Source organism: Perna viridis, chromosome 11, assembly GCF_037379345.1.
Source record: "Perna viridis isolate PV_CMFRI_1.1 ecotype Kerala chromosome 11, ASM3737934v1, whole genome shotgun sequence".
NCBI lineage: Eukaryota > Metazoa > Mollusca > Bivalvia > Mytilida > Mytilidae > Perna > Perna viridis.
In genome coordinates, this window is record NC_142455.1 from 11,151,649 (window position 1) to 11,177,926 (window position 26,278).

Below are 26,278 nucleotides of genomic sequence, written 5' to 3' on the forward strand. Positions count from 1 at the left end.
ACCTTTTCTTGGTCCGGCTCTGAAAATTACGCGGTACAAGTACACTTTCATGTAGTTTCAAAGGTCTACCAATAATCTAAATAAATGCTGCTTTTTTTTTAATCTTAGTAAATATCTTTCCATTTTTGTTTCAATAGAAAGAAATTATTTAATTTGGAAAAAAAGAGTTCACTTTGAACCAGTCGTCGCATGTTATGAAACAGTGGGTGTCAAGATTAACGATTTTGTGTCAAAGGTCATAACAGCACGGTGTCAATCATACTGTAATTAAATTTAATCCAAAGTTACCTAATCGAGTGAGATGGATTAACCACAATGATATTTCTGGATAATAATCCATCAATTTTTGAATAGGACATTAATTACAAACATGTTACGATTTGAATTAGCAGGTAATTAATGGACATTTGATGGGGAATATAAGTGGGTACCCGAGCTTGGGGTTTTCAGGGCGATGGGTACCATCACGAGAAGGAATATGGCTTGTCAAAGTAATTTCTGTGTAATGGTAAGTTTTTTTTGTTTTTTTTTTTAATAAATATCAAATATGAATAGTCATTCATTTGTAACATAAATATAATATGAAGTAAAAAAAATTAAAAGGGGGGGGGGTTCCGGTGGTATGACCACCTTTATTTTTTTGGTTTGTTTGTTGTTTTTATCTTATTAAAACGTGCAAAAAAGTTAGGCAAATATGAACAAACAATAGCCCAAAGCTTCCTTTTTTTCTAGGACCATCCCCTCTTTTTCTAAATCTCTGGAATCGTTCACATTCGAATCGGTACTCTGCTATAGTAAGTTTGTTGTTTTGTATCTTTTCGCCACTAGACGATATTAATGTAAACTACAGAGACAACATAATTGTTCTCAAAGACATAATGTTTTGATTTTACACCGCGTTAAGATTTCCTTCTTTTGTTACAGGATTTACGCAGAACGGCTGTGATGCAGTCGACCAGAGCTTATAGCATACTCAAACATGTATAACCAAGCTACATCTGAAGACTCTATAGCAAGAAGCGCAACAGAAAAGAGAAAATGGTAAGTCCATACCCATGATACTGTAATTCAGTTTTAATCCATTAATAAAATTTAGAAGTCAACAAGGAGGACAGAGCTAGTACAAAAATTGACATCTGAAGACCAAACACATGTCTAGGAATCTATCCATCAACGATATGCGAAATATACAAGTCCAAGATAAAAAAAAACCGCTATTATTCATTATTATTTTACTTTCAGCTTATGATGTCATTGTCGATATTAAAACAAAAATGACGGTGCAGTAATTCTTGTAAATCGGATACAGCAGACGACACTCCTACAATGTTGCGCATCGTACCCATATTTCGATATCGGCGAAAAACCAGTACCTAGCTGTGGCAGGTTCAAAGTGAACACATGTATGGAGAGATTGAAATATTAGCCAAACAAAAAAAAATTTGGATAGACGAAGGAGAGAAACAAAAAAACAAGTTAATGATAAGGTACCAAAAGTTCATGCACCGGACCTTTTTTTGTTGTGTTTCAATCGCCTAACAAAGACTCTTGTTATTGTTGACTTTATTCTTTTGTTGATGCCATTTATTTTATCGTTGAAGCTTTTACCCATATTTACAGTTTTGTTGCCATTTTCCCTTTGTATTATTTATCTGTGATATTTTATGAAAGTGTTTCTATGACATTTTCAAAAGCGTGTCTGTGATACTTTTAAAAGCGTTTCTGTGATACTTTTTATCCATTATCTGTTGTTGTCTTTTGCATTCCTTTTACTAATGTTAACTTTTTCTTTTGTTGCATCGCATTTATTGTTATTGTTAAACTTTTACAATCCTTCATCCTCCAACAAGCGTATCTATGATATTGGAATATGTTTAGTAGTTTATGGATTTTTATCCTTTTATATTATTCCCTTCTTGCGGAGCTCGGGATGCAGCCATATTTTATCCTGTTTTTGCAGAGTTACCTCCCGTAAAAGCAGGTGTAATTTCGAAGTCTCTCTAATCGCTGTTCGGATTCGGGTGCAGAAAAAAGAGGTATCTCGAATGAAAATGGAATCCCCAGCAGACAAACACAACGATGTTTCTAAAATTTACAGGGTGTTTCATTTTGTTGGAAGGTTACATGGGGATGATTTTCATTTGTATCCCGGGTAAAGAAAATTTATGGCTGGGTCAGTAGAACGAGAAATTCCCTTTTGACTTTCTAGATTTTCTAAAGTATCGACGATATTGGATGGAAAACCTTACGTGTTCCGAATAGACACCTGCTCCAAAGGGAGATATAAATGTTGACAAAATGTTGGTCCGCAAGTCGGGAATACTGTTACAAACTTTAAACTTCCCATCCTTAAGCGCCTCTGGGTTAAGCGTTCCTGTGATAGTTGTTACTATTAGCTTTTTTGTAATAGTTGATACTGTAAGCGTTCCTGTGATTGTTGTTAACATAAGCGTTTCTGTGATATTTGTTTACTCTTTTATGTTTTTGTTACATTTTAAAAAAACCTGTCCTTTGTGTTCCCATGATACACAAATTTAGTTGTTACCATATCAAGCGTTCCTGTGATAGTTGTAACTGCAAGCGTTTATGTGATAGTTGTTACCACAAGCGTTTCTGTGATAGTTGTTTACTTTTTATATGTTATTGTTACAATTCTGTTTAATTTCCGTCCTTGATCGTTCCTGTGATAGGTGTGACCACAGGCGTTTCTGTGATAGTTGTTACTGCAAGCGTTTCTGTGATAGCCGTTACTACAAGCGTTTCTGTGGTAGTTGTTACGGCAAGCTTTTCTGTGATAGTTACTGCAAGGGTTCCTGTGATAGTTGTTACTGCAAGCGTTTCTGTGATAGTTGTTACTGCAAGCTTTTCTGCGATAGTAATAGCGCTCATTTCTAAGAAATCTGTATATGATTAAATATATGTTAAAATATGTATGGTTTATGTAAAAGTTAATATCGTAAAAGAATAATTCAAGTGTGAATGTAAAGATGTGTAAATATGTTCATGTATATTAAATAAAAATGATATAATTGTCCACTTTTTTTCGATTTGTCTTATTTCATTTGAAAAAAAGCAGTTTTAATCAAGAGTTATGGCAAAACACATGGCTACACAGTAATACATACATTTACAAATGGTTCACTACATATTCCTTGTCACAATAGAACAGACGGTGATTTACACCAAAATTATTATTCGGATTTTTTTCTTGTTGAAATACATTCAACGCACAATCGAAGTAGTTGCGTATTCAAGTTGGCCGAGTAAAATTGAACAGCGAGTTGGAAATACTTATAAATATCGTACAAAAGTTTAAATTGACAACAAATGGGCAAAACGAACTCTCTCGAACCCCCTTTTCAAAATATTTGGATCCGTCCTTGCATAGCACTGGGATACATCAGGCATGTAAAATACTAGTATTTAATCAGTTATAGAAGGTAAAAATGGTTGGCAAATTTTTCAGACTATTTTAACCAATATTTTAATTAATTCAACTCTTTGTTCTGCATTGCAAAGTTTAAAGGTATTCGTATAAGCAATTACTTTCAACTTTTACTTTAAGCTCTGCTCGTTTCTGAGATGGAGTTGTACTTGAAATAAAACTATAAAATGTATTAATTTTCAGAGCAGTTGACACAAGAATATATGTAACCCATGCTATACGGTGCTGGCCATGAGCATAACTTCTTGTAGGTTTAAACTGGTCTGGAGCTGGTATGTCAGTTAACTGCTGGTAATCTTCTGTGCATTTGTGAAACCCATAATCAGTTTCTTTATTTCTGTTTTAATGAAGGACCCAGACCTTATTGAACTAATTTTTGGTTGTGTTTAATAGTGTGCTTTTCCCACATGCAGTGTCCAGATTAAAAATAAGTGGAGGATTGTAATCACGCCAAAGTACTTTAATCCCGCCACAATTTTGGGATTGTTGTCTCTGACATATTAACCATATCCATTCTCGTAATATCAAAATATTTAATATTAAAGGTGAAATTTTCTTCAGATCTTTGATTTCAAAAGATCTGTGTGCTCAAAATCTGAGTCGAATAAGCATTTTAGAGAATTCTCATTTTGAAGCTAGGTCAGTAAATATCCTCTCCGCCCTTCAAAAGCATCAAGTGCAAAATGTATATCAACCAATTGTACCACAAAAAATGAACATTTTTATCAAGCAAGGAAAAGAATAGGGAAACAACAACAAAAACAAACAAACAGACAATTTATGTCGAAAAGAAAGGAAAAAATCCGAAACAGAAAGTTCTGAGTATTTTGAATTTTGTTACTTACAGTTAATCGAAAAAAAACGTGTCTTTTTAAAAATTTTTCCCGTGTCTGTGCAGGAACTTGTGTACAAATTTAAGCACATAAATAAGCAGTCATTGTATCTATTAAAGGACGGTAATTCTGACAAACTGTTTTCCTTATTTAACTGCATGACCGTATTAAATTGTTTAATTGTTTGTTTTTTTTTTATCAAAGTCAATACTTTGAAAAGCAAAATTACAGTAGTTTAGTAATCTTGTTTTGGCACTCAGTCATAAAACAGTGCAATTACAGTCCGTCTCGGGTCAGCGTAAGGATACAACTTATACACAAAGAATGTCCGCCGTCTTCCCTAATCTCCTCCGCAAACCTTATAACCACTTCCTGAATTACCGCGTATCACTACGCTATTTTTTTTGGTTGCTTTGCTATCCTGCGTGCGAAAACTTTTCACCAAATACATAAGCACTATTTATTGTACCACGGAATAGTCCCATATTAAGGTCAAAATTGGTAGAAGAGGAGGGGGTTATTACTGAATATAACAAATTAATCGTGCCAAAAGCTTTGAAATAGCAATCCGATTACCACTGCATATGATATTTTGTTATTTAACTTCCACATAAATACCCTAGTAATCAAATATTTGAACATTCAACTTAACGAGTATCAATAGTTTAAGGTTAAATCGGACGTATTGTTTGCTTTGTAATTTGAACCAGTTAAAACAATGAGAAAAAAACATAACACAAATCGTGTGTCGCGTTTGACTCCATTTGAGTGATTTCAATTGAAAGCAGATACAACACCATTTAATAATTTGACATTGGTTGGAATAACGTGTTCACTTCCCAAAATGGTTCTCGATCTTCCAAAATGAGTTCGAATACTAGTAGTAAGTTTTAATGCTACCAATTAATTTAATATAAACCATCATTTCAACATAATCATACGGTATTTCGTCTATAAATATCATTTAGAAAATAAGAACGTTATTCCAAAATAAGTCCCATACACGAAAATCATTTTATTTAAGGGAAGTGTTTGTTTATGAGTCGATCATATGTTTTACACCTTTGGTGGATAAGCATATGAGTAGGCAGCATATTTTTACTCCCACTCAACGAGAGGGTATGTAGTTGTCATGGTGTTCGTCTGTACTACTTTTCTGTTGCACTTTTCCCTGTGATTCCTTATCTCAGCCACTCGCATGTATGTATAGGGTTTGTAAGTCTCGTTCTAGTTTCAGTTTTCCTCCCGGAATTTTAGATGTAGAACGTATTGAAATCCGAAGGCCGGTCCTGCATTTTATTGTTCACTTCCGGGAAATGAAAACACTGTATCACTATGCAAAATCTATCTTCTATTTCTACGCTTTTCTTAACATTTTTATTCAGTAGAACTAGATATTTGTCATATTTTATCAGTATTTTTTTTCACAAAAATATATTATTGAACTCAATGCTATGTTAATGACGAATCTCTATGCATTTGAATGGGAGATGAGGACCCATTTTCATGAAATCACGGAGTCACGTGACGAGACTTACTATTACAGGATATGACGTCAAGCTATGACGTCAACATTCTACGAAACTTGAACTATCGGGAAAGTTGATGACAATTCTACTTGCCCAAATTGAAATCTAAGTTGTCCCTAAGTAAATATATACTAATAAATGGAAATGATTGTCCTCAGAGCTTTTACTTGTCCTGTAGTTTTACTTGTCCAGTAGCTTTAATCACATATCTTTTTTTAGTTTGAATAGTGATGATACATGAATGTGCGTATGTTTTTTTCTTTAATTCTTTATACAATTTATGAATGGTTTACTTATGAGAATCATATTTGAAACATATGAGTATCATATAAGGCATATGTAAAACATAAAAAAACTATCAAGTTAACTAAATAATATATGATTATCATATTAAGGGCGGGTTCAGAAACTTTTAAAGGATGAGAGGGAGGAGTGACCCAGAAGGTCATATATATCGGGGAAGGGGTTCCAAGATATTGAATTTTTGCACAAAGTTTTCCAATAACAGTTCCTTACAACCCTAGTGGGCAATCGAAACTTCTTGGCCATTTCCGCTGCACTAAAAAGATAGAAAGGCTGAGGTGTTCCGATTGCCCTAGTGGGTACAAACTCTGGAACCCACTTCCGAGTCCACCGCAGAACTAATTAAATCTAAATGTGTTTTCAGAGACTGGTTTGAACTTGAAAACGAAACCAAGTCTGAGAAAAGGGAAGATTCATCCCGTGAGTAGCCATGAACCATTCCAAGAGCCAGCACTCAGCGAGGACAAGGTAAATTAAATTATAACCAATCATATGAGTTTTGATTTTTACGGTGTAAAATACACTGAAACCTGTCTAAATGCAAATAAAAGTATCCATTGACACCATTTAAACATGCACAAAACGTTGGTTTTTATTTTACAGAACTACGTGCAAGGTACATTTAGAAAATCTTCGTAGTTTTGTGACGTTTTATATTATTGAGTGTGGAGATACGGAAAATCGCGAAGCACAAGTTGAATATATGTTGTAGGACTTAATGCACGAGACTAATATAGTGCGACTACGCATATGAATTGTATGGTGTTTTTTAAGGCTATACTAGGAATAAAATTGCTCAGTGCAGTGCGTGATGGAAAAGTGAAGAATGCTATTGATCTGATCAAGAGAGATGCTGACACAACTAAAGCCGATGGGGTAAGTCTCCGGTGGCGGAACCAGAAAAGTGGGGTCCATATAGGGGTGGTTAGAAGCAATCATAGTCAATTTTCACCAAATAAAAACATTATACTGAAATCATAACTTATTATTAATTAAAATATAATTTGGCGACTTAAGTTAATTTCAGTGAAGAGTACAATGTACATAAAACATTTAAATGAAATTGGACCGATTTTTCGTCCTAAAAATGACTAGTTCTTGATGAACGAATTCGTGGGTGGGTCTAGAGTTGAATACCATTTCTTCGAAATATAATTACAGACATCAGGTAGCTATATTAGGAGGTTTGGAGTTGTCTTAAAGTAGATAATTCATATTACATGGATTATTCTTTTCTGCCATTTTGCAAAATCATACGGATATAATATTTTTTTTCAATTATCTACTTTTGTTTAAATGATGAAAAAAATAATGTGTTCAAAATAATTTCAAAGAATATTTTTCATAAACATTTGTACGGTAAAATTACTAAATAAATATGAACCGCAAAAAGTCCTTTCCAAAGGGAAATAATTGGCCGGAAAATAGTCTATAGAAATATAACAGAAGATTTAGATTTTTTTTAAAGATTACATAAAAGTGAGTACGGTGACCCATACTTTCTTCTTGAAATATGAAAGAATATCAGTTAATTATTCTTTATAAGAATTTATAAGAAATCTTATCGACCAGATTTTTAATAATACGCGAAATAGTGAAAATTTCCTACAGAATCCATATAAAATGTTAAAAAGGCCTTTTTTGAGGGTCAATTATCTCGAAATCAAATTTCGTGACCTATGTCTTTTAAAATAAAATTCCAAAGTTTGTTCATTCAAGGCCATTATCGAGAAAAAATAGGAAAATCTATCTACAAAAAATATAGGTATAATGTACATTGTCAGTTAAGTGTTGGTATTACTATAGAGCCAACGTCCGAAATGTATTCGGTCACCTTGAATAGGTCAAAGTTCTCTTTAACTTAGTTTTCTTTCTTAACTTCTTCTTTCTTTCTTTCTTTCAAGTTCTTGGTGAACTTTTGAAAGATACTGTGATTACGGTCACAGAAAAGGACTGATGGAATAGACACTCTTGGTAGCCCTTTAAGAGAAATTTATTTAATCAGATCCCAGCTTTTATAAGTTCTGTAGTAAATTGATTACCTCCTGTCAAGATGAAAGTTGTTTAGTCTACATTTTACAGGTAGGTTGGACCGCACTACACCATTCTGCAAGTCAGGGTTTTGTAGACCTTATCGTTCAACTAATGGAGCATGGCGCCACGATAGACGCCGTTGATAATGTAAGTACAGACCGTTGGTTATACAAGTATCAGTCTGAAAGAAACAAGACCGTATGTGAAATATGGTATAAAAAAAACCCCAAAGAATCAAAGGAAAAAGACAAAATTTACCATATCGATTTTGTAAACTGAGTTATAATTTCACTGAAATGCACTGAAAATGAACATTTCAAAGGTAGATAACTCTGTCGAAAACACAATTTTCTAACATTCTCTTGACAAATCTCTGGGCAAATCCAGTAATGAAGACATTAAACAGTAGTCTATTCCAAGGGAGAAAGGATGCTTGAGTGAAATAATATTGTCAATTCGGTGAGGTTTTGACATTCATGTTTCTAATTTTTCCCTATTTGCCTGATTCTTACAAAAACATACAGTTATTAATAAATGAAATGTGACACGCATTTGATTCGCGCATTAGAAGAATACGCTTTTTTCGCGTTGTAATTCGCTCTGTGTATTGATTTTTTATTCAAGTGCGAATTAGTTCCCACGCAAATGGTGTATCCAGTTCATATTCAATAGAAACTGAATAAATGCTTTTTCAACATTTTATTAAAAAAAAACTGCATTCAAGCGACCTTTGAATGCGTGTGTTTTTTTTTTCAAATGAATGCGAACACGAATGTGTCTTTAGTTATTGAAAGCATAATTATCACATATCCGAAAAAGATAAAATCTAACTGGTTCGCACATAAATTTTCATTTCGTGTGAACGGGTTCGAATTCGGATCTGAATCGTATTAAATAAGAGGAAAATCGCCACGGCTGGATTTATTGTTAAGTCAAAATTAAATAACTGAGACCTTATCAAAAATCACTAACAAGTCTCAATCAATGTGAAATCTATTTGTTCATGCACTTCGGTTTCGTTACAGTCAGAAGAAACGCCTTTACACAAAGCTTCCAGGAAAGGCCACACCGAGTCAATTATCGCGTTGATTGCTTTTGGAGCTACGCTTAAGACAGAGAATAGAGTAAGTATCGCCCTGCCATATGTAAACCATAATTTTAATATGGCATCACGATATAACCAATCAAAAACTGACTTGTCCATACAAAATAAGGTATCCACTCTTTCGATGCCTGAGAGACGCCACGATTAAATGGATCCATATTTATGAAAGTAATAAATTGTCATTTTAATTCCAGTTCGAACGTTGTATGTTTTTAGCGCTTCTTTTTGGGACTAGATATGACATTTTCCAAAAAATGTCTGAACAATATCGACGCGTCCTTTTCTTAATTTTGACCATATTTTATTGCAATTTGATTGCAATAAGAAATTAGAATAAAAACATAAACAAAACAAAAAACCAAAACAAAACAAAACAAAACAAAACAAAAACAAACCAAGAAACAAAAAAAAAAAAAAACAAACAAACAAACCAAAGAACAAAAAGGAAATAAAAACCAAAACAAAACAAAACAAACAAAAAAAACAACTACAATACACATCTCATCATTTCTGTTGTCTTATGAACGATGTCAAAATCGCCGTAATTACGTTTTTTACGATAAAATAGTAAAAATTTGACTTGAAATTCTGTACCATACATAAAGCTTGAGAAAGACAACAATAACTTTGAAGAGTCTATTTATGTTCTTGCCTTGTCTGTTCGATGAGGAATAAGTACTTAAACATTTACAAATTGCGGAAGTCGATTAGCGTCAGGTGGAGAATCTTTTTTTACTGGGCTAACTGGTTATGCATCGACTCAGCTAACTGGTTGTATCCACAAAGTTAACTGGATATATTCAATTAGCTAAGTCGATATTGTACAGTACTTATTGCCTGCAGTAACGGATGTTACGCCGAAGTAACACACGAGGTAGATATGATGAAGGTGATATATGGGGGCGATATATCGTTATGATATATCGTAGCTACCGATCACTTTTAGAGGGCGAAGCTAAAAAGGAAAGACCAAAATAACACAGAATGCTTACCCAATAGAACATTGTGATTTTTGTATGTATTAAGTATAATTTAACTAATTAGCTAAGTGGATATAACCAGTTAGTCAGTATATATATTAACCAGTTAGCAGTTGAATATAACTAGCCGTTATAACAAGTTAGTAACTGGATATAACCAGTAAGCTAAGAAGATATAACCAGTTAGCTAGCTCAATAAAACAAAAACAAAGCAAACAAAAACCAAAAAAACAAAAAAAAAACAAAACATCCTGACACTAATTGGTTACCATATGAAATAGTTGTTATAGAATCCAGAAAATAACTACAATTTTGTACGTTTACATTTTTTTCTTTAGAATGGACAAAATCCCTTAGAACTAGCGATTAAAGCCGAACAGGTTCAAGCTGTTGAAACTCTCTGCATGCTTGGAGCGGACGTCATGTTACAAGATTGGGTAGGCATGGATTCTTTAAGCTAGGTTTCTAGATTCCAAGGCCGTAAAATACATTTCAAAAGTATTATATAAAACTATGAAAAAACGAGCATGGGATTCCAGTCATAAAAAGCATGAACACGCTATACTATATTTAAGTGAAAGAAATAGTTTAATATTTCCATGGGTGGGTGCACCTGTAATGAATCAACCGTAAAATGACAATATGACAGTTTCAGTAAATACATACCATATCAGAAGCAAAAACCCTGTTTAGAATTTCCCTCGCCCTCCGAATACCATCACCTTAATATAAAAGTTGATCCTTTCATAATAGCCTTATTAAAGAGTAATCAAGGGAACCAATATTCTATCGGAAATCGAACGAATGCAATAAGGGACAAAGACCAGACATAGAAAACAGACAAGCACAACAAAGAACATACAATAACCAAAATAATACAAACAAATTAACATAAGTAAATGAGCAACTCGGACTTAACTAAAATCTTGGAGCATAGACCAGGTGCACCTGTAGGACAAGCGACCTCTGCCTTTCTAGAAACACCGGCCGAGTTGCTCATAAAAAAAGTCATGTCCAGGGTAGACGAAAGAAAGCTATGACACGTTGAACAAATCAGTTTTCATGGTGCAAACGGATACACCGTAACGATCCACAAGTTCATGATGACGACTATAAAACTTCTGTAGTGATGACTTCAATCTTGTAGAAACATAACCCTGTTCATGAAGCCTTAATTTAAGTAGTCTAGCGCGATACAAAAAGTCTGCGTAAATACAGCGATCTCTGTCAGGGGCGGATCCAGTATTTTAGATTAGGAGGGGTGCACACTTAAAATATTTTATAGGTTAAATTTTTGAAATATTCTTCTAGAATGGGTGCAATGTAAATATTATTTTGCGGTAAAATTAGCGAGAGATCAGAGTTTCAACCTAAAACCGTCTAAACCTACCCCTGACAACCCATGGTTTGCAAATATTAGGGGTGGGGTGGGCGCACGCCCGCCACGCCCCTGCCCGAATCCGCCCCTGTCTGTCATAACGTATGAGCTCTGATATGAAAACTCCATACGCAGGTGCTGAAGGGATGTTGCCACAGATGAAATGAAAGTTGACAATACGGAATAAAAATAACCGCGTTTGTCAGATGTAAAAAAACGAATAAAATGAGAAATGTTAGCATTTAGAATAGACTAGTGACAGGTATGTAGAGGGTAATCCAATCATGTCATCAGCAAAAATTATTGTTGAGCTTATGTATGCTGCGGTTTCTAGCTATTTTATTATTTCACTCCAATTTTCGTGTGAGAACCGATTCACTTTTTGTCATGTCTTGATTGATTAGTAAAATATTGTTGTCTCGATAGTTATATGAACATTTTAAGACGCTTGCTGGAGCTTTTAAATTGAAATCCATTTTTTTCCGGTGGAAAAATAGTTAAAAACACTACTCCCTTATTTTTATACTTCAATTATCTTTATGTATTTTCAGTCTTGGACGATGGGCGAGATGAACTCAGAACAGAAAAAGATCGTAGATATCCTACTGCATCAACATTCACGAGAAGCTGCTTACAGCTATGGGTCTGTTGTCAACTAGAATACTACCGTAATGTTTGTTATAGCACATGAATATATGATATGAAATGAATAATGCAAACTTCGACAAAACAAGTCAAAACGTGGTAGATACTTTAAGATTTAGTATGTGTCTCAAACTCAACGTTGTAGACTTTTAGCTTACCAATACTCATTTGCAATACACATGCTTGTTGTATTTTATGATTTTGAAGTTAAAGTATCCCATTTATTCTCCAAACGCAACTTTTTAAGTTGTCCAGTGCTACATAATCCCAAAAGTTTTTGAATTAACTGTGCTAAATTAATCCATCATCTCAAACTTGGACCAATCAGATTGGAATTGATGGTAGGAGTCCCGCGAGTTGGTAGTGACATCTGTGAGGCCGTATATGTTTGAACACAATTTTTTGAGAAATAAGTCTATGGTTTGCGAAATGCCAGAAATTCGTTATGGGACCAGGTCCAATTACTGCTTGAGTTTAACTTTAGATATAACCCATATCTAACAGGTTATTTTTGATGTATAATTATTTTACAGCTTCGTTATCTCTGAAACTGTCTATATAAAAGCCACTGGTGTCATATCACTAAAGGGGTTAGAAGTGGATATCATCGATGACGAACCAGCAGACGACAATTACTTCCTGTTCATGGGCAAAATGAAAGCGGAGTATTGTGAGGCAATGGAAAATTTGAAAAATCAGAATGATATCATCAGTGACATTTTTGAAATGCGCATGTGGGGAAAGACTAGGAAGTCACTGAAGCTTAAATTGCGCATTGACACAATGCTGAAAAAAAATGAAAGTTTGGTTTTGGTGTCTCCAGATGGAAATATTGGCCATGTTGAGAATGTTGAAATTTTTGAAGAGACTACAGATAACTCAAATCATGTAAGAAGTACATTTTTGTACTTATTTTTGGCATTTCACTAGTATACATGCAGTTAATTGGGATAGAATGTTTTGTCTAGAATAAGCAAGCAATTAAAAAACATCCTTCATGATTTTTGGTGTGATAATATGTTACCGGATGATATAAACATAACTTAAAATTCTAATATTTTTCAGTATGCTGTTGCAACGTTAATAATAAGCACTAAGAAAATCCCAGTGATCTTTTGCATGGGAGTAGAAGTCAAACCGGAAAAGTTTACCATCAACACTAAAGAGGATGTCACAGTTACTCCTCAAGCCGAACCCGATGCTGAAATCAACATTCCTAAAGGTTCATTCGATTCGGATGGCGAACTTTCGTTACAGGTAATTTTTTATATGTAATTTCAATTGAATATTTAACACTTACTAGCTGAACGCATTTAAGGAAGTAGACCTTAAGGGTAAGGGACACAACTCTTAAAAATCATTGGAACGTTTGTATTCACCATTTTACAACAATCTTATGTACGCATCTAATCAACTTGGATTCATTTTATTCTGCTTCAAACGGAAGCTTGAGAGGCTTTGGTTAAATTGAATATGATGCAAACATATTACTGATTTCATGAGTCATGTCCCTTACCCTAGGTCTACCTCCTTAAGAACAAATCTTCGAAAGAATCAGGCAAAACTATTAAATAGTCAATAAAGCATTAAATCACCGTCACTATTCTTGAAGTTGTAGTTTTGCTGAAATTGTTGAAAAAGTTGAAAATTGTTGTTTACAAACATTATCAACCATTCGACGTTCAAGCTGCAATACTTGGCATCCGTTATCAATCTGTTCACGACCTTTCCAATCCTATCCGCAGTCCTATAACCGCTTCCAGATTTACTACATATTATTCAGCTAAAGTATAGGCTCTTCTTTACTGAAGATGTCAACAATTCTCAAAGCATGGGCACTAACAGTATACTCATTTCAAATCCGCGAACTTGTTTCTGTCATACTGTACGAATTTACATAACGGGTTTTGTACCTAGTGTGATAGAGGTGTATGGCTTTGAATATTTACAAAAACTACCAGAGGTTAAAAAATATGAGAGACTTCAAAATCCAAGTCTTGAGTCAAAATACACGGACAGAAACGTGAAAACAACGAAGAAACATAAACGATTGACCGTAACCAAATGCTAGTAAACAGGATAAAAATATCATATACTAGGAAACAAGATATCACACACAAGAAACTAAAGCGCTTTCAATATGAACTCCCATCGGAAGTGAAAGCGAATCGTCCGAAAGGATATATCCATGCCCTTCTTCTCCAGCAGCACTCGTCACATTGCAAGTTACTTAAATTCTGTAAGAGTCTAGCTATAACAATGTAGCTCCCGGACACACTTTGTCATGAGGTCTAATCAAAACTTGCGAAACGATTCACAACTGGGCGATATATTTTAATTTGACAAAGTTTCGTTATGTAACGAATATTTGAAAATGTTCGAAAATAACCTAAAATAAAAAAAAAAATAAATGTCGAAAAGAAAAATACATAGAAAAATTAAACATTTGCTGAATGGTTGATCTTAAGCTTGATAATCACAAATTATAAATCACGTAAAATTAACTGATCAACATCAGCAACTTATTTTAAGATTTTTAATAGTAACAAAATGTATCTCTGTCTAATTTTAAACAGGGGTAGATCCAGGAATTTAGGTTAGGGGGCGTTAGTAGAATTGAAAGTCCACCGAAGCGAGGCAAGAAAAAAAAATTGCGGGTAAAATTGTGAAAATACCCCCCTTTTTTTTGGGGGGGGGGGTGCGTATGCCCGGCACGCCTGCCATTAGATCTGCACCTCTTAAAACCCTTACATAAAGATGATGTGATTAAACATTGCGATGGAAAAAATGTGTTTGCATCTTTGAGAGTCATGAGCACTAGCTCTTTTAGCCTCTCCTCTGTATGTCGAAAAAGCTGCGCCATTGTCGCTAGTAAGTGTCAAGTTTGATTGGTTTTGTTAAAACAGCGAATATACCCTCTGCAAAGGAGAATGGATATCTTGCCACGTTTGAAAGTGTACATCAAAGGCGAAGTACCGACTAAACATCATTTTTACTGTTGAAATTTAGGTAATGGACACTAAAGAAGTTAATGAAGAAGAAAACGCAGGGGACATTTTGATGACAAACGTCATCGATATCTCGATGTCAGATGGCCAACAACCGAAACAAGAAATTGGGCTAAAAATCCCCATACACCACAAAATGGATGAAGGTGATGAAATGGTTATACTTGCCACTTCAAAAGAGTCACCAAATGGCATAGAGGACTGGAAAATTTTGGAAGCGGAGATGGATGCATCTGGAAAGGCTGCAACATTCAAGATTAAACACTTTTCTATGTACGTATACAATGCTGCTTTTCAAAATATGTTAAGTGGAATATTTTTTATATATAAATTGAATTAAAGTTCGACAAATATGCCTCAATTTCACCACTAATTGCCTTCTGACTACAGACAAACCTGCAGGTGTATCAAAAAGAATTTTAAGGCATAGCATCCCCTAGATATTAAAAAGTTAGATCAAAATTAAAGTAAAATTATATCAAAAACTTGGTCAGACTTTTGCAGGGTTAATTTTTCAATTCTGCAGAGAACACCTGAGAATCACTTGACATGGTCTACTTACTTACGCTTACCCTAAAGGTGCACCTGGTCTATGCTCCCAGTTTTTTGTGGAGTCCGAGTTGCTCATTTGCTTTTGTTACTTTGTATGTATGATTTTAGTTACTTTATGCTCTTTGTTGTGTATGTCTGATGTCCATGTCTGGTCTTTGTCCCTGGATTACATTCTTTTAATTACCGCTATAACATGAGTTCCCTTGATAATTCTTACACAGTTTAAATCGTATATTGTGCATAGCCGGGTGTTTTGCTTCTATTGACCAGCATGTCAATGTGGATAGAGTTTACCATCAGTGCATGTGGAACATCTTAAAACATTATTCAGTCTTAGTTAATTTTCGCCCTCTCTGCAGAATTGATAAAATTAAAACAGCATAAGTCAGGCCTGTTTTTGATATAATTTTACATAAAATAAATGTAACTTTCTCATATCTAGGGGATGTTATGCCTTCAAATCTTCTAGATATACAGGATTGGCTGTAGTCAGAGGGACATACGTGGTGAAATTGAGGCCATATTTGTCGAAAGGTGAAAGATGAACCTTAAGTGTTTTTACGTGATCAGTACAAATGTATGCAGTGTTTCACGATAATTTGATTTTGACACTTAACTAAAATTTCCCGTACATTCATAGCTTTTAGAAATTAGCCATGCCAAGTACTAAACCCCGCATTTTAATGTAAACTAGATCGATTCACCAAAAAGGGTTGCCCAGATTATTATAAACAGTGTTGATTCGCGGTAACAATTCATATTCAGGTTATATTAAAATGCTTCCAATTATTGTTTTAGTTATGCTGGCTCATCTAAAGAAAAGATCAAGACAGATCTTATAGGCGTTGTTAGCGCTTTGGAAAGATCGGTAAATAGACAGAAAAAGATTGAATTTTTCCTGCTTACAAAATGGGTTAACGCAGACAATTTACTGGTCATAGTAGAAGGCACTACTCCACGCAAGATGGATACAAGAATACAAAACTGGGTGAAATTGGGCTACAACGAACAGTCATTGAAAAAAAGCAACGAATGTAATGCAAAAAATGGACAACGTTTCATCGTAAGTTTACTATTGTCATCATTCATCAAATATTTTGTTTTGTCATAATATGATTTTCTTGACACAAAAATTGTTCAATTTATGTCATGAAGCGATAATTTTGTTGCCTAGTGATCAACACCATCAGAACATTTTAGACATTTCATCATTTCTATTTATAAACAATATATTGTCCAGCTCAGGATATACAGAATTCACGAATTAAGGACAACTGCAAACACCCACATCCGACAAAAACAAATTCACATATACACATAGGTGCTACATAGGTTTTATTAAGGGGCCTCAGATAACCATAGGTATAGAAACATTGCGCGAAATCAACCGAACAGGAAAAGGGAACCAATAGAGTTCGCATATAACAAAAAACAACAACAACAAACAATTGAAAACAAAAACAAAACAAAGCGACGAAATACAAGAAAAACAAAACAAAAACAAAAACAAAACGTAAACAAAACATAAACAACAAATATCCCCTATAAAAAAACAAAAATAAACAATAAAAATAAAAAGCAAACACAAAATAAAACAAAACACATAAACATAGGCATAAACCAAAATTTTATTCCATATTTTATCATAAAATTGTGATTAAGTGTAGTTATTACTTTTTATTAGTTCACTTTCTCTGGAAATCTACAAGAAGTTTCAAGCGAAGAAAGTTTTGCCCTCATTTTTCAATCCAACCGTGACAACTTCCGAATCTTCAGCATGTGCTTGGAGGATGCAGACCGCCCGTACAGTGGCGTTGTTGACGTCTCCATGGAAACCACAGTAGAGCGAAGCATACTTGTGAAGAAGCCTGGGTTTTTTCCGTGCTGTGGCGGCCGCAAGTTTGTCGAGAAAGAGAAGTGTAACGAAGAAACTATTGTAGGAGTGATGAATTATGAGATTTTTAAACCACCCCCGGCAAGAAAGGGTAAAACATTTTTTTCTTATCATCGATTACATTGGAATCCTCTTCGTTTTCCGAACAGCAAAGATAATTTTTGGAAACAACGGAGATTGCAACATAACAATACATACTAAGATATGTAAATGTAATTACAAGAAATACCAATCAATGAGAGTAGACACCAAGTGCACATATAACCGAAATATCTTCAGAAACACACATTTAGTTGCAAATATAATGTCCGACCCGTAAAATTCAGAAGAAAACTGAGATGCCAATTCGGTCTTCATCTGTTGATAGGATCAGTTTGATCCTATTGAAAATCCGATTTTTCGTTGAAAAAATAACAAGAAAATAACATGTAATCCATTGTAAGCTCAACCATTATCGTCGATGATTTGGAAGTTTGGTTCGGTCAATACAGTGTTTGGTTTACCAAGGTTCAATATACAGGGACTTTAAAAAGTTTAGACAGATTTTCAGTTTATTCGTGGTTCAAATCAGGCAGGTTTCACTGTATTTGATATAGAAAATATTACTAGTAAGCTATGTATGAATCAAGTCATTTGTTATTACATATGTTTTGAAGTATAATTTATAAACAAAATATAACGAGAATAGGTATGGTGTATGATGTCAAGGAGAGAACAACCCCACTGGGATGAAAATATCAGCCTAAGGCTATCAGTTGGTCTCCAAAAAACGACCACGAAAGTATTGTTTATAAACAGGTGTTTGTATTAAAGTAATAGAACTATTTAAAAAGTGAAAACTACTATAGAACCTCTTTTTTTACAGGTAAAACGTCCGAGTCCTCGGCTTTGAGGTTGACGTAATTTTATTCCTACTGTAAATACTTTTTTAAATTATGATTTTTATGATGTAATTATTCACCTTGATCTTTAGATTGTCTGTTCTGTGCTGATTTTTAAACAACTCATTTGGAGAATATTTTTATCCTCCGATGAAGTGTTACCTGTTATTCCATGCTTGTGCATTTATATTGACTCTTACTAAGATATCAATATTTTTATTATGTTTTAGACACCAAGACAACAATAGAACCAGGTGGGTATCTTTTAAGTAAATCATATTGAATTCTTTGATTGTTACAAATTTACGATCTCTATTACAATCTAACAATTTTAAGGATTTTTACGGAGTAATTCCACATGAAACACATAAATTAATCCTTGAGTGTTTCGGGACACTGCTTTCATAACATTCATGTTTCGTTCTTATTGTCTTTGAGCATTTTGAATGTTGTGACGTCACACGAGTAGCATGGATACCATGCCACCTTGACAACAGGGAAAAGAAGCGATATGGAAAAAAGCAAACAAACGAACAAAGAAACAAAACAAAAATACAAAGATAAAACAAAACAAAACATAAAACAAAACAAAACAAAAACAAAACAAAACAAAAAAGAAATTAACTAATAACTTTATTTCAGGAAATAATTTGTTACCATTCAAATTTTACCGTTTACAGATGGTTCTACTCCGTAATGAAAGCTAGACATCTACTTATAACATTTGCTTAAAACATAACTAATTGCTTGAGAGGCTGCATCATGGACATTGGTCACATGTATTGGTTTTTGTTATATTTTACTAATGTATAATGTCGATTCTAAAAATTGTTCTTTTTTTCACTTTTCATAGAGAATCAAGTGTCACATCAAACGCTAAACAAACTTGGATTATTCAAGTACAAAGTAAAAAGTACTTCCAGACTCCGATGTATGTATTCGTAAATGTTCGTATAAAATAACATAGAAAGATCAAATTATTGCCCTTGTAAGCTCAACCTGAATAATGAACCCAATGATGATGGTAGTTGTTTTATTCTTAATGCATAAATTATTACCATTGTACATTGTGTTCATTACCATAAGCAAGTGATAAATTTCGAAAATATTATTTACGTATATCACAACTGGTCCGTTTTGCTCGTAACTGTAATGAAGTGAAAGATTTTAATGGACGCAACAGACTCATTACAGCTTATACATCCGGGATACCGATTATACAAACTTCTGAAGACTTTTACTGTTTTTTTTCTACCGGGACAAAAGTTTGATACAAAACTATAACAGCAACTGTAGCTTCTGAATTGAAAATGGTGTTGCCACGTTTTTTTTTATGGAATTATAGTCTATCAAGCAAATTCTTTCAAACAAAATCCAATGGATTTATCAACCTCCCTCAATAGATTTATTCGTAAAGGATGCGATTATAAATCACTGTCTTTTCTTTTGTTTTCACAAATACAGATATTTGGCTCCTAACTGCAACCCCACGCAAAAAAAGTCATTTTAAGTATCTCACTACATCTAATCTTACCTGTATAGTACTTGATGTTACTGTAGTGCCTGTTTATTCTATTTTCGGTAATTTGAGTGGTACAGTTACTTAACCGAAAAACTACTTTAGGTTTTAGTTACGGGTGTTTCTAGAAAAGCAGAGGACGCTTACCCTACCGGTGCATCTGGTCCATGCTCCCAGTTTTAGTGGAATTATAGTTGCTCATTTGCTTTTGTTACTTTGTATATACGATTTTAGTTATTTTATGTTCTTTGTAATGTATGTCTGTTTTCCATGTCTGGTCTTTGTCCCTGGATTGCATTCTTTCGATTACCGCTATAATCTTGGTTCTCTTGATTACTTTTTGATTTACGTTATAACCTTGGTTCCCTTGATTACTCTTTGATTACCACTATAACATTGGTTCCCTTGATTACTTTATAATTATAATTTTAAATTCCTAGTTTGTACAGTGTATGCTTCTTTATAACTCTCCTGGCCATAGGTCATCTGAGCTAGTGCCATTCCTTGGTGCCCGTCGTCGTCGTTAATAGTTTTCTTAAACTCTTCCCTGAAACTGCTGGACCAATAAGAAACACACATGCATTGTATATATATTTCTTGGTGTATTCTGTATAAAAGTGATGTAGGGACTTTTGATTCGTCGAAAAATGCGGCCACTTTTGCATCAGATGTCGGACGACTCCTGTTAATTTTTTGTTTTGCCCTTGAAAGCTGAAAATGGTGTTTTAGCAGTTTTAGCCAATATCTTGAAAACTATAATAAGTAATTGATGAGCTTATCCTTATGATATGTCCTACTTAAGACTTCATTTGAATCAAAATTGTCGGACAACTTCTTGTTAGAGTTATTGCTTTGAAAGGCAAAAAATTACCAGGTGAGCAATACAGGGTTTTTTAAATTAATTTACATATGTTCAGCTTCAGGTTACGAGATGTAAACACAACAGCTGGTATACTTGGAGCTTTAAATGGAAATTTACGAAAAACAAAAGCTATGTTTTTTTTTCACCTCCGATTGTCATAATTCATTCTTCATCAAGAGTATATGAATGGTTTAATGACACTCGAACAAGAACTACTTTGTCGCAGAGATGCACGTCGACAACAAGAAGGTCATCGAGTTACGAAAACGTACGACGATCAGTGATAATCTGTTTTGTTTATGACTTCATTGACATTTACAACGCAAGCACTTGTGTCCTCAGTTATTATTATATTATCATTTAATTGTGATAAAAAGGGAAAAAAAGTCTTAAAAAAATAGATGTTGAAGAGAAATTAATAACATTTCAAGATGTCATTTATAGATATACCATATTATGATCAAAAATGCAAACTGGTATGAAATGATTTTTTCCATTGATAGATCTGAAAAGGAGTTTTGTTTTAGATTTTAAGAATTTTGTGCCTTTGTATTAATCGGGCACCAGGTGATGCATTTAAAACAACGAACAGATTAATTCATTGATCATATATAATCAGCTTAGTTAAGGTACAAACTAGAAATTATTTGACAAGTTGACAAAGAGAATGCCCCCACTTCAAATATGAATCAGATATATAATCGGTAAGTTAAATTTTCTCCCTTTATAGACCCCCCCCCCCAAAAAAAAAAAAAAATAAATAAATAAATTCCTTCTTACACATCTTCATATGATTCCCGACCTTCCTATACAATTTAATCAAAATCCCTTGATCAGTTAAGGAGTTACTCTGACGATGGGTTAACATGTATAACCCTTTAGTTGAATCATCTCCCTTTATAGTCCTATGGCAGTAACTATACTCCTTCATGTACATCAACATATAATGCCTAGCCGTCCAATAAAACATTTTAGAAAATCTCTAGAGTGGTTTAGTAAAAGTTTTGCTGTGGACAGACAGACAGGCAGGCAGACAAGGTGATTTCTATATACCCCCTTAACTTTGTTTGCAAGGGGTATAACAATTAAGGGGTGATCTTTGTAGAGCGGATACACTTTAATAAAAGTGAAGACGCAAGAACGACCTCACAGAAAAATAAAAGACAAAATTTAGTTACAATAAAACTGAAATTAAAATTTCGATGAATAAAATGGCAGGCCAAATGTTTCGTTTAAAACAAATGCAAAATTAAAAAAAAAAAATCGGTGATTCATTATAAATTAAAGGAACGATTTTTCAGTTACTACTATATTTAATCCATATTATAGTAAAATAAAAAGAATTACAATATACAAAACATACTCGTAATTTATAAAAAATCATAACAAATTGATATTTTGACATATTTGGCAATGAATTTTTAAGCGTGTTTCATTTTAAAGTTTTCATTCCTGTAATAGAGTAGTAACAGATATTAACATTTGATAATTGTACAGATAAAGTAATAATGGACTGAGTTCGACATCGACATTCTCCCAAATTACATCTTATTTGCCTATATTATAACATCTACATTGCAAGTGGGTACACAGTGATAGTGGTGTGCGTCCGTCCTTCCGTTTCACGGGGGGGGGGACGCATTATTAATCCGTTTATCCTACCACACCACGAAATGGATTTAAATGAAACCTTCACATAATCTGTATTACATGTTATCATTGTGCATTTCCTATCTTAGATCCGAACCTATTTATTGGTTTCATAGAGCAAAACATGGACTTTGTCATTCGTTAAAATGGGGACAAGAGGGGACCCATCCCTTATTCCTTACTCCCCCATACCACTGAATGGCATTGGTTGAAATTTGCACAGATATAACATGTTCCTATTTAAAAATTTGACACGGGTCAATTTGGGGTTTTACAACAGCAAAACTTTTATTTTATGGAGACAAGTGGGGACCCATCTCTTATTCGTTACTTCTCCCATACCACAGAATGGAACTTTTCACAGAATCGTTTCTGCTTGGTCTCATTGTGCACCTCCTACTTATGATTTGACCCAAGTCAAATGGAGGTTAAAATGTGTATGTTATCAAATGGGGAGTGGGTATCAAGTAAGTGAGCCTTGCTCACAATTGTTTTAGTTATAATAAATAAAATTGTTATAGTATTATATGCTGATACTTCATTTTGTTGATTAAACTACATATTCACATTGTCTTGCATTTGTTCTGACCAACGTATTAGTTGAATTTAAGTTTAAAAATTAAAAAAAAAAAATTAATTATAAAAAAAAAGTTATAGCAATTTTACGATTCACATGTATTTACCCAGGGCATCGTCCGTTTCACTTTTCCTTGACAGATTCCTAAGCTTCAAACGGTGGGAGTACTTAGAAGCTTTGTTCTTAGGTTGTTCCGTGTTACTCCTTTGCAGGTTTGTCACTCATCTAATTATATTGTTATTTGCATTTCATGTTTTACTTACCATTTGCAAATGTTTATAAAAAAGAACTTACACACATCCCAAAGAGTAATCAAGGGAACCAAGGTTATAGCGGTAATCCAAAGAATGTAATCCAGGGACAAAGACCAGACATGGAAAACAGACATTCACAACAAAGAACATAAAGTAACTAAAATCATACATACAAAGTAACAAAAGTAAATGAGCAACTCGGACTCCACTAAAAACTGGGAGCATGGACCAGGTGCACCGGTAGGGTAAGCGTCCAAAAATGGGCATAAAATACAGTCATTATTATTGACATTATTGTTTTAATTTAAGTTCTTAAATCTTCCCTAACAAGATATAAATAATGTAGCTGTTGAAAAGCGTAACGTGAATGAACCATTTCTAATTTACTGACAGATGTTTGTAATGAAAACTTGTTAGAAGTGTCACCGTGCCTTTTCCTTCAATCAATGTCATCTTATCCGTTTTAACTCATTTTCCACAATCTTTTGCGACGGTTGGCATCTTGCAAGCTGTGTGAAACGGGAAAAAGAAAAAAAAGATGCCGGTAAATGCTATTTGGAAACGAATCGAATTGACACGTGTGTGTACGCAGAGATTTTGAAATTTCAAATTATTTATCTTCTGAAACGTTGATGTCGCAAAACACATTTCTTCATTAAATACATGTTATTGTAAGACAACTGCAGTTGCAGTTATCTTTACATATTTTAATACATAAACGTTATACTCGTTATCCGTCAGTTTATTTGCTAATTTTCAAACTCTTCATGTATTCAAGGAAAACGTTGGTATCTATGATAATTGTAAATACTTCTTTCAGCTTCTTTGTGCTGATTTGTAGTTTCTGTTTTCTGAAAGTTGTGTATGTTTCTTTACTGTATAATATCTGATATTGCTGTTATCCTTTAAACTTATCTCTTAGACATGAGACTAAGGAATACAAATCCTTCTGTTTTGTTGTGCCCAATTTGCACAAAATGTTTTCTAAAGGTTTTTAAGAATAAGAATATACTTGATACGTGTTAACAGCACATTGTTCACGACATCGTTTGACATTTGAATTTGATCCTGTTTTTGTTTATTTTTACTCACCTAAATATTAAAAAAACCAAAACATACAGTTATATATATGTAAATCAACATGACCAATAATTAAAAAATATATATTTCAAATATATAAAAATTTACTTCGAATCTTCAGACCATACTTCGTTTGATTTAAATAGTTAAATCACAAAGCAAATCATTAAAAATTCTTATCATCGAAGGTAAATAAGAATTCAACCTGTGCGTTCAAAATGTATGTCCAAAAATAGCTTTGCTTTCATTGGCAATAAATATTTCCATCGCTTTCGTGTCGTAAAAAGTAGATTGAAGACTGTTAAGGCCATTTTCTTTTGTCAGTAACTGACGGCGAAATTGACCATCAAGGGTGATAACCATTACATTAAATGTTTACCATTCATCGCCGATATGCCACAAGCCCATGAAGGAAGATCATACCTTTCCAATATTTGGTATTAATATTGGTGATTAACCTGCGTTTTAGGTCAATTAATGATACCTTCCAAGGCCCGAATGCACCACCTGACACGGCTACCTTACTTTCTTCTATAAGTTCTATATCGAAAGCAGCATGTGGCAGTTTAAGTTCCCATTCTGTTGTTCCGTCATCACTGATACACACTACTTTATCGTGAGGATAGAAATAATCCGCATACAATAATTTACCGTTTGGTAATAACGTTAAACCGCCGATATCTCTCCAATTTGTTGACATCTGATTCTTTAGGTGAAAAGTAATATAATCAACAGATGTCGGTGTTGTGATATGTAATAAGAATTGTGCTTGTTTTTCCTTTTTTTCGCATCAGGCTTACTTCGCATGGTGATTCCTCTACACATATTTGTCCTAGGTTTTGAACTTTTGACAAAAAGTCCGATACGTTGGCTTCGAAAGGTAAGATGTTTTGACTTCAAATTGTTGCTTTGAACGAATGATGCCAGAAACTTCTCACACGCATCTACTTCAACAACCATTTGCTTGGTGACTAAAAATGCCTGAAGGCTTGAGGCATGATCTTTTACTTTACATAGCATTTCTTGGTTGTTTATAATATTTCATTCTTTTTCTGATAATAAGTCTACAAACTGCTCGATATATTTAGATATTTCTATTATTTCGTGATGATAGCAGTTTCCACACAATGCCTCTTCACATTCCGGGCACCATACTTCTGCAGGTATTGATATGTGTCGATGTGTCAACATGGAAAAGCACTTGCCATGATAACAAATCTGAATTCTACATGAAAAAAAAAACAACAAAAAACAAAGTGGATAAAAATGCTTTCCCTTTTACCTTATCGTGCATTTTCTGGTCAATATCATAAGCGCACTTACAATCGCTATAAAATATTGACTCATGTCACCAGCTATGGATATGCGCGCTTTAAGATCAATTTGCAACTTATGACATTAAACAAAACAATGAATTGAAATTAGTTGAACTAACTTAATTATTGTACATTTATATAGAAAGATAAAATAAGATTTTTTAAAGAAATAAATAAACGTATTTAGTTCTTAATTTAAATATAAATACGTATAAACATGAATAAAACACCAAAAACGTCACATTCATCCAGACAATTAAAATGCAGAAATCGTTAATGGTGACCAGTGTTTTGTATAAAAGAAACTTCTTTGACGAAAACATCACTCCTTCATTAAGGTTGCGCTATTATGGAACGAAAAAATCGTTTTAATGATAACTTATTAATTGAATAAAGACCTATACTTTTTTATAAATAAGATAAGAGAGCAATG

At 33.7% G+C, this 26,278-nt stretch overlaps 1 protein-coding gene across 3 annotated transcripts in view; it reads left to right on the plus strand.

Annotated features, from left to right (window-relative positions):
* The first annotated feature begins 5,063 nt into the window (after positions 1 to 5,063).
* Positions 5,064 to 26,278, plus strand: part of LOC148602968 (uncharacterized) — a 113,242-nt gene continuing 92,027 nt past the window's right edge. For 2 of the 3 annotated variants that reach the window (XM_088551586.1, XM_088551584.1), the window contains exons 1-14: positions 5,064 to 5,161; positions 6,475 to 6,578; positions 6,885 to 6,986; positions 8,193 to 8,291; positions 9,170 to 9,268; positions 10,568 to 10,666; positions 12,159 to 12,250; positions 12,786 to 13,140; positions 13,318 to 13,509; positions 15,262 to 15,533; positions 16,611 to 16,875; positions 17,497 to 17,797; positions 18,818 to 18,841; positions 19,441 to 19,518. In XM_088551586.1, coding sequence (XP_088407712.1) covers positions 5,143 to 5,161; positions 6,475 to 6,578; positions 6,885 to 6,986; positions 8,193 to 8,291; positions 9,170 to 9,268; positions 10,568 to 10,666; positions 12,159 to 12,250; positions 12,786 to 13,140; positions 13,318 to 13,509; positions 15,262 to 15,533; positions 16,611 to 16,875; positions 17,497 to 17,797; positions 18,818 to 18,841; positions 19,441 to 19,518 — 2,101 coding nt within the window. In that variant the 5' untranslated portion in view covers positions 5,064 to 5,142. Of the gene's footprint in view, positions 5,162 to 6,474; positions 6,579 to 6,884; positions 6,987 to 8,192; positions 8,292 to 9,169; positions 9,269 to 10,567; positions 10,667 to 12,158; positions 12,251 to 12,785; positions 13,141 to 13,317; positions 13,510 to 15,261; positions 15,534 to 16,610; positions 16,876 to 17,496; positions 17,798 to 18,817; positions 18,842 to 19,440; positions 19,519 to 21,023; positions 21,708 to 26,278 lie in introns of those variants that run through there. The other variant, XM_088551585.1, reaches the window with a different exon arrangement.